At 36.1% G+C, this 12901-nt stretch overlaps 1 protein-coding gene across 3 annotated transcripts; it reads right to left on the reverse strand.

The window, feature by feature from the left end:
* Positions 1-483: 483 nt before the first annotated feature.
* Positions 484-12901, reverse strand: ldb2b (LIM domain binding 2b). Of its 3 annotated transcripts, none has more exons than XM_079616789.1 (10): positions 12631-12901; positions 10955-11057; positions 9158-9330; positions 7947-8069; positions 5981-6064; positions 5749-5872; positions 4234-4287; positions 3374-3498; positions 1978-2033; positions 484-1336 (listed from the first exon to the last, which is right to left on the reverse strand). In XM_079616789.1, exons 1-10 carry the CDS (start codon positions 12760-12762, stop codon positions 1330-1332), a joined length of 981 nt encoding a protein of 326 aa, XP_079472915.1. In that variant the 5' UTR covers positions 12763-12901; the 3' UTR covers positions 484-1329. The 3 variants fall into 3 exon arrangements, with proteins under 3 accessions (XP_079472915.1, XP_079472916.1, XP_079472914.1); XM_079616790.1 differs by having other exon boundaries at positions 1974-2033; positions 12631-12897; XM_079616788.1 differs by lacking the exon at positions 1978-2033 and having other exon boundaries at positions 12631-12897.

The following is a 12901-nucleotide window of genomic DNA, read 5'->3' on the forward strand; positions in this document are numbered from 1 at the left end:
GACAAATTCATACACACACACACACAAGCAAATCTTCTAGTCTAAAAGAGAGATTGTTTGATTACTTTATTCTTCTTAAATCAGTTATAACAGTTATTAGGCTCTAAATCTATAATTTGGATTAGTATGTGTTCAGAGGTTCAATTTCATATGACTCGGATTATGTGAAAAACACACAAAAATTACAGAAAGCTCTGCTTTAATCAAAAAGATCTCCATTTGTGTGTTCCAAAAATGAACGAAAGTCTTATTGGAACGACATGAGGGTGAGTAATAATGACAGAATATTTTTTTGGGTGAACTCATGTAGCCTACCACATTTAACCACTAGAGGGGGCAATAGATTTAGAGATTACTTCGTATTAGTATCATAGAATTACTTCTCTATATTTAATATTAATTTCTTTGTAACTTTTTGAACTATTACAATGAAAATCTCAAAAAAAAATTACATTAATATCAATAACCAAACACACAGAATCTGATATCATAACCAAACACATTTTATTAATGCAAATTATTGAAAACCATACATAAAATACACAACTACAGCACAAGTATGAATGTTTTTTTTTACAATATGCATTAAACTTTAGAGCAATAAAGATATCTGCGTTTAGGCGGAAAATGCTATAGCGTTCACAATGAGACTTTTTTCATCAAGTTGTTGTAGAGAAACCAAACCATTGTGGTACAGAATGAAGCCAACACATCCACTGAGCTTTAAAAAAAGGGTTGAAAAATGTTGATATGAAATGAATTAATATCTGTATATTGACAAGGCTTGCAGTGTTTTGTTTTTGTTTTGAATACATAAACTAAATGGTTGAAGCTGTATGTCTCAAGTATGGAATACTGTAACATAAACGCAAGCATGCAAACACACACACACACACACACACACACACCCACGCACACACACACACCCCACACACACACGCACGCACACACACACACACACACACACACACACACACACACACACACACACACACACACACACACACACACACACACACCAGCAATGTCTCCTTTACAGTTGAAAATACCCCCATCCCTTGACAGCACCGTTGCCATAGCTACCCACTGTCAGATCACATTACTCCAACTGCTGCGTTGCCATGGTATCAGGCTTACTGTCCTGGTTGCTAGGGTGCTGGCCATTCCAGGAGCTGCCGTTTCCAAGTGTCGGTGAGTTGGTGAAGTCATGGAGACCGTCATCATGGAGACCGTTGACAGGGTCGAATTGTTCATTCTCTAGGCGTGTGATCAAACGCTCGTCCACGTCACCCAACTCCCCTCCCATTAGAGAGGGCTCCCCTACCAACATCACATCCTACAGCGCGAGAGAGAGAGAGGAGAGAGAGAGAGAGAGAGAGAGAGAGAGAGAGAGAGAGAGAGAGAGAGAGAGAGAGAGAGAAGAGAGAGAGAGAGAGAAGAGAGAGAGATGAGAGAGAGAGAGAGAGAGAGAGAGAGAGAGAGAGAGAGAGAGAGAGAGAGAGAGAGAGAGAGAGAGAGAGAGAGAGAGAGAGAGAGTTGACGTAAACAGAGACGCAGGGGGTAGAGAGATAGAAGGGGAGAGAGAGAATGGCGGGGGGTGTAGAAAAAGAGAGAAGCAGAATCATTTATGGCTGTTATTCTTGCAATAGGGCTAATGCAAGCATACAGTAAAAATGTGCACAACTACAAAAAAAAAAGGAAATGTGTATGATAATGTATATATGTACTTTATACATACATAGAAGAATGTGAGGTACACACGCTTTGTTAAATACGCAGTCATACACATACACACACATATATGCACACAAACTCGTCTCCAGACACTAGCTCTTTGGTCTTTAATTAGATTTTTTTTTCAGATTGAGAACACCTAAATAACAACATATGTGCTAATTAAGCAAATTTGCATTGCTAAGTAGCTCGTTAAGACAGCACATGCTGCGTGATAACTGTCTGCATGTGTCACTCACCTACCTAAGCTCCGCCTCCAGCCACCCGCCACCCCTCGTTTCCCCGGCGACACGTTTAGGCTGGGGACCAGAGACGGACAATACTAATTATCATCAGATCAATTCCGGCTAATTAGTCTCAATTACAAACAAATGAATCAGAATAGACAAATGACTATATATTCAAAAAAAATACTCTAACATTACAAATTACAAGCACGCTGGAAACTGATTGTTAAACTTATTTATAAACAATACAAAACAATATGATTCAGGTATTGATTTGTAATATAAATGTTGTAATAAATAATACATTGCATGAAATATTACAATATGGAAAAAAATAAGATGGGTTAAATTATTAAGCTGCTCTTTCTGTCCCTCCCTTTCTATACGGCTTATTCTTTACGTTATTTATTTACACACACACACACACGCGCGCGCGCACACACGCACGCACGCACGCACAGACATCCAGACACTCTCCATATCCATACACATCCATTTTAGTATATCTCTCCTATATGATCCATTCAGTGTGGACCACTGCTTCTCTGCAAGTGTACATTTGACTGTTCAGAATAGAATACTTGCTTAATACATACTGATACTGTTCAGTATATAGCCTACTTCATTTTAAAAATAGTAAGTGAAGCGAGAGGAGTAATACATGTTTCAAACAGACTACAATTCTCACGTTTAGAAATTAGAAATTAGTTTATTTCAATGTATTCATCTAACATAAAAGTTTGTAAATATATAACATTGTGTTTGTGTATACACACACACACACACACACACACACACATATATATATATGCATATTTACAAACTTTATACACACATATATTATATAAACAAACTTTTATGTTAGATGCGCGATAAATCGATTTGACATGTACATTAGTGCTGTCAAATCGATTACTCTTGCATCTAACATAAAAATTTGTTTATATGATGTGTGTATATATGTATATACACACACATATACATATATTCATACATATATATGTGTGTATATGTATATATTCACAGACACACACACACACACACACATCTATAATTCTAATATATATATATATATATACATACACAAATATTATATAAACACAAACTTTTGTAAGATTTGACAACACTAATATATATATATATATATATATATATATATATATATATTATATATATATATATATATTATATATATATATACACACACACACACACACACACACACAATAAATTGCATCTATATATATGAACATTTAATATATTTATAAATTATAAATATATTTATATAGAAAATTAGCATACTGTCCACAATATAAATACTATATACTGCAACAATTGTAAGGGTAGTATGGTAGTATGCTATACATTCCGAACCTAGGCTTGGAGTCCGCACATGTGTGTGTGTGATGTACCTGTGAGGGTAGGCTGAAGTTATTGGCTGGGCTGCGCTTCTTGCTGTTTCCTGTGCTGTTATTAGACGCACTACCAGCTGAGTTCCTCCTCCTCCTTCTCTTTGCTGCTGGTTTGGCTGGCTCTGCTGTCAATCAAAACATAAACGCAGCATAATGCAAATAGAATAAACATGGCTTTCCCTGAATGTTGTAAAAAGTTCTGAAAACAGAGTGAGGCTGATTAAAAATGAGTGCTTAGTCAGGTGTGAATACACACCATACTGTATCTCTGCTTTACAACACTAATCAGTACTGCAAATGAAATCAACAAGAGTTGTGGTGAAGGAATAAGCAAAAGTCAAGATGATATTCTTTACGATTTATAGAAAACAGAAAAAAAAACTATGTTTGCAATCCCTGATGGAAATGCCAGTGCTTGCAACAGCAACATAAGAAGAGTAAATTAAACTCTTCGGTTTTGAGTAAATGAAACTCAAGACACTGAGTACGCATCTTGTTTTTCAGTCAGCTGGACACAGGAATCAACACACAGGCTGAACAAGGAATAGCATACTAGCATAGTACTCTTAATAAAACTAAGAGTAGTATGGTATGTTATTTGAATTCAGCCATAGTGCCGTGCATTGCACATTGAAAATATGGCTTTACAGTTAAATGTATGCTAGAACTGTAAGATCAATCACAATTCAGTACACAAACAGATGTTAAGAACGAAGACCAATCACAATATAGTATGTAAATATTACATAATTTCTGTTGGGACCATTTTCAATGCAGAACATTCTATATTTAATATTTAGAGTTATGAGTTTAGAACACACCCTAACTAGAATGTTTCAGGTGATAACAGACATACATACATTTTTTGGAATTAGTGGGAAATATTTCTGTCTTGAAGTTTGGTGAGGGTCCAACTGAAATGAAAGAAAAGAAATTAATAACAGTCAAAAGACACCACCATACCATTATTCAGAAACAAACATTAACATATCATTTCAGTAAATAATAATGAAGATGCAAAACATTAAAGAAGAAAAATCGAGGAACATAGAAAGAGAGAGAGTTGCCTGAAAATAACATTAAGATTATTGTTCAGGCAAAGTGAAGGAATTATTGTCAAAGAACAGCAGGAGGTAGTTATTTATTTTTTTGAAAGAGCAGTAAATAATACATAAATAACAATGCGCGGTCAAAGTCTTCATTAATTACTGCAGATCACAAAACCCTTAACAGCCTGTGCTCAGTACTTTGAAATGTTAATAAGGAATATGAAATATGTTTACAATGTATGAAACAAACTACTGTAAATTTAATGACATTCTGTAGCTCTTAAAGAGGAGAACAACAAAAATAAATTAAACGCTGGGGGGGAAAGAGTAGCTAAACAATGCTTGTGTTACTGTATTAATCTTTCATGACAGACTACATTTAAAAGAGAAAGAAAGCTAAGAGGAACCGTGAGAAATGAGAACTAATGAAGAATGTTGGAGCCAGGATTGATATAGTTAACTAAAACTAAATCCTAAAAACGATTGTTGTTACTTGAAATAAAATAAACGTTGAAAAGGCAACATTTCTAATTTTTCATTTAGTTTAACTTGATGTACTAAAATAATTAAAACTAAAACTTAACATTTAAAAAAAATATATAATAATCACACAAAATTACTCAAATGTTAACTAAAATTAGGATATACATATGGAAAATATAAAAATAAAATAAAAATCAGAATATGAATAAAAATGATAATAGTAAATTAGTAGTAACAGTAATATAACTAAAATAACACTGGTGAGACCGTGAGACTGTGTGTGTGTGTCTGTGTGTGTGTGTGTGTGTGTGTGTGTGTGTGTGTGTGTGTGTGTGTGTGTGTGTGTGTGTGTGTGTGTGTGTGTGTGTGTGTGTGTGTGTGTGTGTGTGTGTGTGTGTGTGTGTGTGTGTGTGTGTGTGTGTGTGTGTGTGTGTGTGTGTGTGTGTGTGTGTGTGTGTGTGTGTGTGTGTGTGTGTGTGTGTGTGTGTGTGGTCCAAGAGATGGCAATATCTGAAATCCTTGTCCTTATGGGGAATTTGTTTTGGTCCATGAGGGAAACAGCTTATAAATCATACTAAGTGATGTTTTTGGAAAATGTAAAAAGGCAGAAAGTTTTCTATGATTAGTAAGTTTAGGGGATAGAATATACTGTTTGCACTGTATAAAAATCATTATTTCTATAGAAAGTCCCCATAAAACATGAAAACCCAACGTGTGCGTGCGTGTGTGTGTGTGTGTGTGTGTGTGTGTGTGTGTGTGTGTGTGTGTGTGTGTGTGTGTGTGTGTGTGTGTGTGTGTGTGTGTGTGTGTGTGTGTGTGTGTGTGTGTGTGTGAGAGAGAGACCTGGTGGTGTTGTCATCCTCTGCCACTGGTGAAAGAGACAGGTCTTCAGACAGTCTCTGGGACTCAGTCCATACGTCTTATGCCTAGACATGAGCTCCTGCATCGGCTCTAGAATCACACACAACTGCACACAAACAAAATAATCTTTTCACTCAGCTGTTTAACACAATTGAATGACCATTCGTAATAGAGTTAGTGCATTTAAATGTGTTTATATGTGATTGTAACATACTCTGAGGTAGTTCAGTGTGAGGTTGGTAAGTCCCACTCGACTGATGTTTTTGGACAGTTGTTCCAGAGCTCCAGGGTCTTGTGCCTGATAAAGACACACATGCACACATGGACACACAAGTCCATTTATTCTCTCTCTTATTTTGTGCTCCATCCAGATAGAGCCCTAATTCATTACAGGATATGTTTCCATAGCAACATCCTGACAGCTTAGCTAAAAGGTTTGGATGCTTTCACCTTGATTGATAAAAAAGGGCTGAAATACATTTTGTTGTACCGTAAACTGCTACCTGTAAACGTTTGCTAACACGCCACACAAATGCAGGGTGAACACAACATGAAAGGAAATTGGATTATCTAGAATAAAACTAATTAGTTTTTTATTATTCTTGAATGAAAGTGATGTAGTGTTGTGAATGTTATTTACATTTAAACATTTAGCTAAAAGCTTGCGCAACAACACTGCACTCAAATAAGCGGTACTTGGCTCATGTAAAGAGAAACTTACTTGTGAGAATAATATTTAACATACAGTGTCAGAAATAGTAAGAACAGTGTTTTACTCATGTTATGAATGACTGAGAGTATGAGCCACATGAATTACTAATGCAAAGAGAAGGGCACCTAGTTACAAAGTAAAAAAGTATTTGACTTTTACATTTAGCAAAGACACTTTTATATAAAGCAACATGCATTGCACTCAAGATGTAAAATGAATTATTAACATATACCCAGGGAATCAAACCCATGACATTGTGGTTGCTAGCATCATGCTCTACTGTTTGAGCTACTGCTTTTCCACTATTTCTCCACGTAATATTCAGCAATATTACTGATTTGAATGCACTGACACTATAGGATAAGAACTCAACTTAGCTGGATGACGACATCACGGTTTTCTTCAGAGCTGCTTTATAGCTGAATTGAACTCATTTCATAATTGATGTACTTTACACAGATATTGAACTGAATCAACACTGAACTGATTTCCACTGAACAATGAATGTTTACTATTTTCTTTACAGCAGAATTTAAATCTGTTTGCATCAACTGTAAAGCTGCTTTGAAACTATCTGTATTGTATAAAGCTCTATGTAAATAAAGGTGACTTGACTATTTGAGTTGCAGTTTGAGTTACTACCGTGAAAACTGTATACTGCATATTGTTTTTAAAAATAGGATGTGAAACAGTGTGCAGCATGCAACAATAAACATTTCAAATTGTTGCTTGCTGCCAAATGACCTGTTATCGCCGAAAACAAAAATAATAATTCAATTTGCATCTTTAATCTAGTTTAGTAAATATTTCCTTAAGTTTGGATGTATAATCAAATCTAAAGTCACAAGCATGGAACAAAATCAGCTTTGCCATCACAGGTATAAATTGCATTTTTAAATGTATTATAATAGAAAACAATTTTTATAAATTGTAATAATATTTTAAAATATTACTGTTTTCAATGTATCTGTGATCAAATAAATGTAGCCTTTGTGAGCATAAGAGATTTCTTCCCAAAAACATTTTAAAAATCTTACCGACCACAAACTTTTGAACAGTCGTGTATGTGACAGAATGCATTATGAAACGATAAATATTTTAAATATTAGTATGCTACATTGTAGTGCATGTGCATGTTTAATTCTTATAAACAAGAAGTGGTGTCCCTTTATCATCTCGAAAACAAGTCTGGTGTAAAAATGTGTTTTTGGACTCTTGGCAGTCCATTTAAATTTTAAATGTAAGTTTATTTCATTTTAATAATCAAACTGTTAAAATTGTTGTTGCTATTACTTCTGCTTCATTTGCAGCAATGGAAATCAAAGGTCAAGTCTAGCACATCGCATTATATGATAAAGTAGAATAGTGTGCTCTGTTAAAAGCTGCAAATTTTGGCCAATGTAGATGGTCATCCAAGTCATCTTGTATGAGAAATATTTAGGACGATTCGTTGATTCATTGAACTCACATTAACAGCCAAGACACTGCGGGGAATGAGCTCACTGTAGTGTGTGATAGTGAAGTGCCATGTTTTGATTCTCATGAGGTCATCAAAGGTGAACACAAGAATCAGACGACCTTCTGTACAGACCTGTAAAAAAAAGCAGGAAGAGAATCAGGTCTGTGTTGTGCGACTATCCCCTTACACCATTCGGTTTGCTTAACATTCAAATCATTTTTTTTTTTTTTTACTTTCAGGATGTAATAAGACAGATACCACACAAAGAACATAGACTTAATCTTCCAGTCATTGTTACAATTAACGTGAATTCCGAAATCACAACACCGACTTGACCGGAGAAAAACATGCGAGAGAATTACATCTAATGACTTTTTCTTTTTCATTAATTTAAAGCAAATCAAATTACACGGTTCTCTCATTAAAGCAGTATTTTCAGCACAAGCAGAATTCTGTGTGGAACTCTGAACCCCAACATTCTGTTGCCGGGGGAACGGAGGGTAGCTGCGAGGTTGGCATAGCAACGGGAGGGATGTAATCCCAGCAGACACGCTCTGATCAATGCCTCCAGTACACACACACACACACACACACACACACACACACACACACACTTGGGAACTGTATCTGTATAACTTAGCAACAACATACAGTCTTCCAAATCAATATTTAATTCACAAATGTTCATTTACTAAAAAGCAAAGTTGGACAAAACTCTCTCTCTCTAATTGACAACTGAGAGATTCTGCGTCCTATAGTGGCGTACCATATGAATATTGCATAGGACACTCAGGAAATCACACGTTGCACTGGTCTTATTAACATGACAGCTTTTGGGAACAAAGTATTTATGTCATCTGATACAAATTAAATAGGCGAGAGCATTTTACGAACATTATTGTAATATATAAGAGGTCTCAAAATAGAGTAACTAGCAGACTTTTCTATTAAGATCATTAAAACATAACCTATAGGATAGGGGAAAAAAGAGAAGCTTTTTTGAGAGAGGCAGAACGAGGGAGGGAGGGTGAGAGAGAGTGAGGAAGAAGCCGAGAAAGAGCAGGAGCGGGAGGGAGAGAGAGAGGGAAAGAGTGGGGGTTATATTTTCCTTTTTTGTTTTGTGCAGTTCCAGCCCAGAATTCACAATGAGGAATACATTAGTGCTGAAAATGAGGAAGCAAAGACTCACTGAGCCAGACTTGTGCGTGTGCGTGCAGTACCTTAGTGAATGTAGGTTTGCCATGCTGTGTTGTCATTGTACAGTGATGAGAGTCGACGGTAATAGTTGAGTTGTTGAACGACTCCTTTGTTTGTTTCAGCTCAAAAAACAACTCATAGACTCCTCCTTCGAACAGAGAACTGAAGTAACGAGGGATCAGGGTGCGCCCGATGGCTGGGGAAGAAGGAATGAGAGTGAGAGAAACATATGTGGAGGGGAACATTTCAGTTGCATTCGCTGATTACAGAACGGAAGGAAAAGAATGGCATGGACTCTATTTATTTATTTATTTATTTATGCCCATATGATGAAAGAGACTCGAAGTTAGCCGGCACACTGGTCGAACACCTGAACTGGAAACCATGAATGTGTGTGTGTCTCTGTGTGTGGTCCCCTAAGAGTTAGAAACAAACAGGGTACTGAATGCCGCAGGCATTAAGTCCAGCAGGCTGTGCGAGCGCACAGAACAGTTAGTGCTCTGGAGCTGTCAATCACTGCAGTAGAAGTGTGTGAAGTCTGCAGGCCCATATTTATTATACACCCCAGACCTGTCAATCAAACCTCACCACATACACAGTGAATAAGAAATGAATGAGAATACGTGAAATCCAGCACAACTGTGTCCCTGTCTAAATCTGAACAAGCTGAAATTAATCTAAATTCAAACTCTACCATGGAAAGAGAACGAGAGACAGGCAGATAAGAGTGAGCGAGAGATCAAAAGAAAGTGTGGCCTGTGGATTCTTTTAATATACATATAAAAACAGTTTTATGAGTAATACGCTCAAACACAAATATGCTCACAGATCTTCTTCTCATTTATTTGATTATTAATAATTAGAATAATATTTTGATGTTTACAAAATTTACAGACAAACACTCTTACACACTCAAACACACAAACGGAGACATGACTGGCTCAATGTCCTTAAAAAAGCTAGTTTAAAGCGTATGGGTAACATAGCGTCCTTGTTACACATGTTACGAAGTTACTATAATAACTATAAGTTATGCATAATTACATGCAACTAACCCTAAACCAAACTTAAACTTAAACCTAAACATAAACCTACACTGCAATAAGTATGTAATTAGTTAATATTACTCAGTACTTAAATGTAAAGTTACACTGTAACAAGGACTCCTTAAAATAAAGTGTAACCAACATATGTGTTTTGTCTTTTATACCGTTTTCAAGAAGAAGAAAAAAAAATTTTTTTTAAAACATTTTAAAATGTCAACTAAAATGTAATAACACATGTACACATTTGAATCATTATTTTGTATACATTTTTAAATATATTTCACAAGGTAAAGCTATTTTTGTATAAATAGCATAATGGTTTTTTTGTTACATTTTGCAATCTTGCTTGTCATAAAAATGTCAAAATAGCGGACTTACTGACCTTGACACAAAATCATGAGGGTCTGCAGAGGTCTTATGATTTTGTTGTTTGCACCACGAATATTAATAAGCAGGTCAGCGGTTTTGTCCGAATATTTTCCGAAGAAATAATAATACAAGAATATGCTAAAAAAGAAAATTCTATTTTTTTACTTTATTATGATATTAGGAAATTTGTATGCCATTTTTTTATTTCGTGCATCAAAATACATTTTAAATCAAAATTAGTTGAACATTAGTCATTGAATGTATGAACTGTATTTGAATGTATTTTAAAAAAATATATATAAATACAAAAGATGTTGCAATATTTAAAATGTTAAATATTTAGGGGGACCAAACGAATCTACCATTGAAATTTACTATGGCGGTTATGGCTCTGCACACACTTACTGTATGTCTTGGGTCCCTCCTCCAGGCAAAATGAGAGAGTCAGCGTGGCATCTTCTTCAAAGAACTCAGTGCAGAATGCATCCCACCACAGAATATCACAGTCCTATGGGATCACACATTAACACACATTTAACTCTGAGTGAGACAGAGGAGAGGCGCAGAAGTGCTTGGCCCCTGAATGACCCAAAAATGACCATAATTAGGCCTGGCACAGTGATTATCATTTCAAAGCTTACTGTTTATTATAAACACACACCCAAGTTGACTCGCCCCATTAAGGGCAGCAATTTACACCACAAATCCAGCCAACTACCGCTGGCCTGCTATTGAGATTCACTTGATTATATTGGACATGATTATACCAGCCCATAAAGCCACAATAAACTGTATTGTGACAGCTCTTGCACTTCAGTCTTTGTGTGTTACAAACGTGTGAAAGAGAATTATTAGACTGTGAGAAATGGGTGTATAGGTCATTATTTCAATAGTTCAGTCTCTCTTAGCGCTAACCATCAAATTATTATGTCCAGGTGTGCTGAACAGCATTTTACCTCTGCGGATACATTTTATTTTCCCCCATTTATTCGCATTCCTTTTTCTGAGAAGAGGCAATATTCTAAAAGTACAATTTATTATGGATTATTTTTGTACATACACCGACGGCATCAGGAGAAGCAGCACAGCTTGCACTGCAGTTTAAATTGGGACCTAGTGAGGAGGAGAATTATGTTCTTTTTTTAAAACAGTGTGTAATACACATGGTACAGCAATATACTGGCCACATTGTACTGTTTGTCCGTTTTCTGTCTTATGGCGAGTTCTATAATAAATCACACTGTTACATAAACATCACAGAACATCACCTTGCTGTTTGTGTTCCTGAAAAAAAAAAAAACACCACATAAGCCATAGTGCATTTGGTATTAAGTCCTTGAATAAGTTCAGTTTGTAACAGAGCAGTGGGACGCAAAAGGAATACATTTATTTTTTTGGAATTTTATTCCATTATGGGACCTTGAAATATAAAAACAAAATTAAACGAAATTATGTGTCATCTATTTTAAGACGTGTGTCTGGAACATGTCGGATAATAAAGATCTGATCATGGCTTTGCCAACCTTTAAGTGCACTTTGGTATGTGATATTTCAGTTTTTAGAAGCAGTAGTCAGTTAATTTATCTATTCGTTTAAACAACCGTGACAAAAAAAAATAAAATCTGATCTTCTGCTACTTGCTATCCTGACAGAGATGTGCTTCACTGTTCACTTCTTATTTCTATCATATCCAATTATTAACATCTTTTGATTCTCTAAAACGTTATGGAAACGACAGCAGTATTTGGAACAGGATGTTATAACATTATACACATACAAATGCATTAATTGATTTTAAGTCCTTTTTGGGAAAAGTGCAAATTAGAAATTCCGATTTGAACACCTTTTTATCATTTATCACAAAAGGAATTTTGAAGGGAAATGTTTTTTCACCTTTAAAATCCTCTTAGTGGACAGAAAAGTTTTCCTTAGATTGCGCAAGTAATCTATTGATCTGTAATCTATTAGCTAATCTAAAACTAATGTTTAGAGTTTGTAAGATTTATACTTTATGAAGAACGTATATAAAATTGCTAAATGTAAAGTCCTGATCTATTGTTTTATGTTTGGCGATCACTCACCTCAGGCCGGGACTGGAGCCGTTTGTTGAGCTCGTGCATCCGGTATTCCGGCTGCACCGGGTAGGGCGCGTGTCTCCGGTAAAACGGACCGAAAGGAGAGGAGTAGAAGGGGTCGCGCGGCGCGCCGGTCATGGTTTCTGTTACCGACAGCGCGCGAGGAGCGCATCCACACGCCGCACGTGGAGCACGACGATCGTAAACATACACACACACGCGCGCGCTCGCGGACACAAGGAGAGATGCGACTGTCAAATCACACGCGCGCTCTGCT

The sequence above is a fragment of the Phoxinus phoxinus genome, assembly GCF_949152265.1.
Source record: "Phoxinus phoxinus genome assembly, chromosome: 6".
In the NCBI taxonomy this organism is placed as follows: domain Eukaryota; kingdom Metazoa; phylum Chordata; class Actinopteri; order Cypriniformes; family Leuciscidae; genus Phoxinus; species Phoxinus phoxinus.

What these genes read in the sequence shown, in the direction of transcription:
- ldb2b (XM_079616788.1), bottom strand. Translation starts at nt 12,762, where the DNA reads ATGACCGGCGCGCCGCGCGACCCCTTCTACTCCTCTCCTTTCGGTCCG. An exon ending in GGCTCCAGTCCCGGCCTGAG is followed by an intron (nt 11,058 to 12,630) that starts GTGAGTGATCGC and finishes GTGATCCCATAG; the next exon opens with GACTGTGATATTCTGTGGTG. An exon ending in TCACACTGAACTACCTCAGA is followed by an intron (nt 5,873 to 5,980) that starts GTATGTTACAAT and finishes GTTTGTGTGCAG; the next exon opens with TTGTGTGTGATTCTAGAGCC.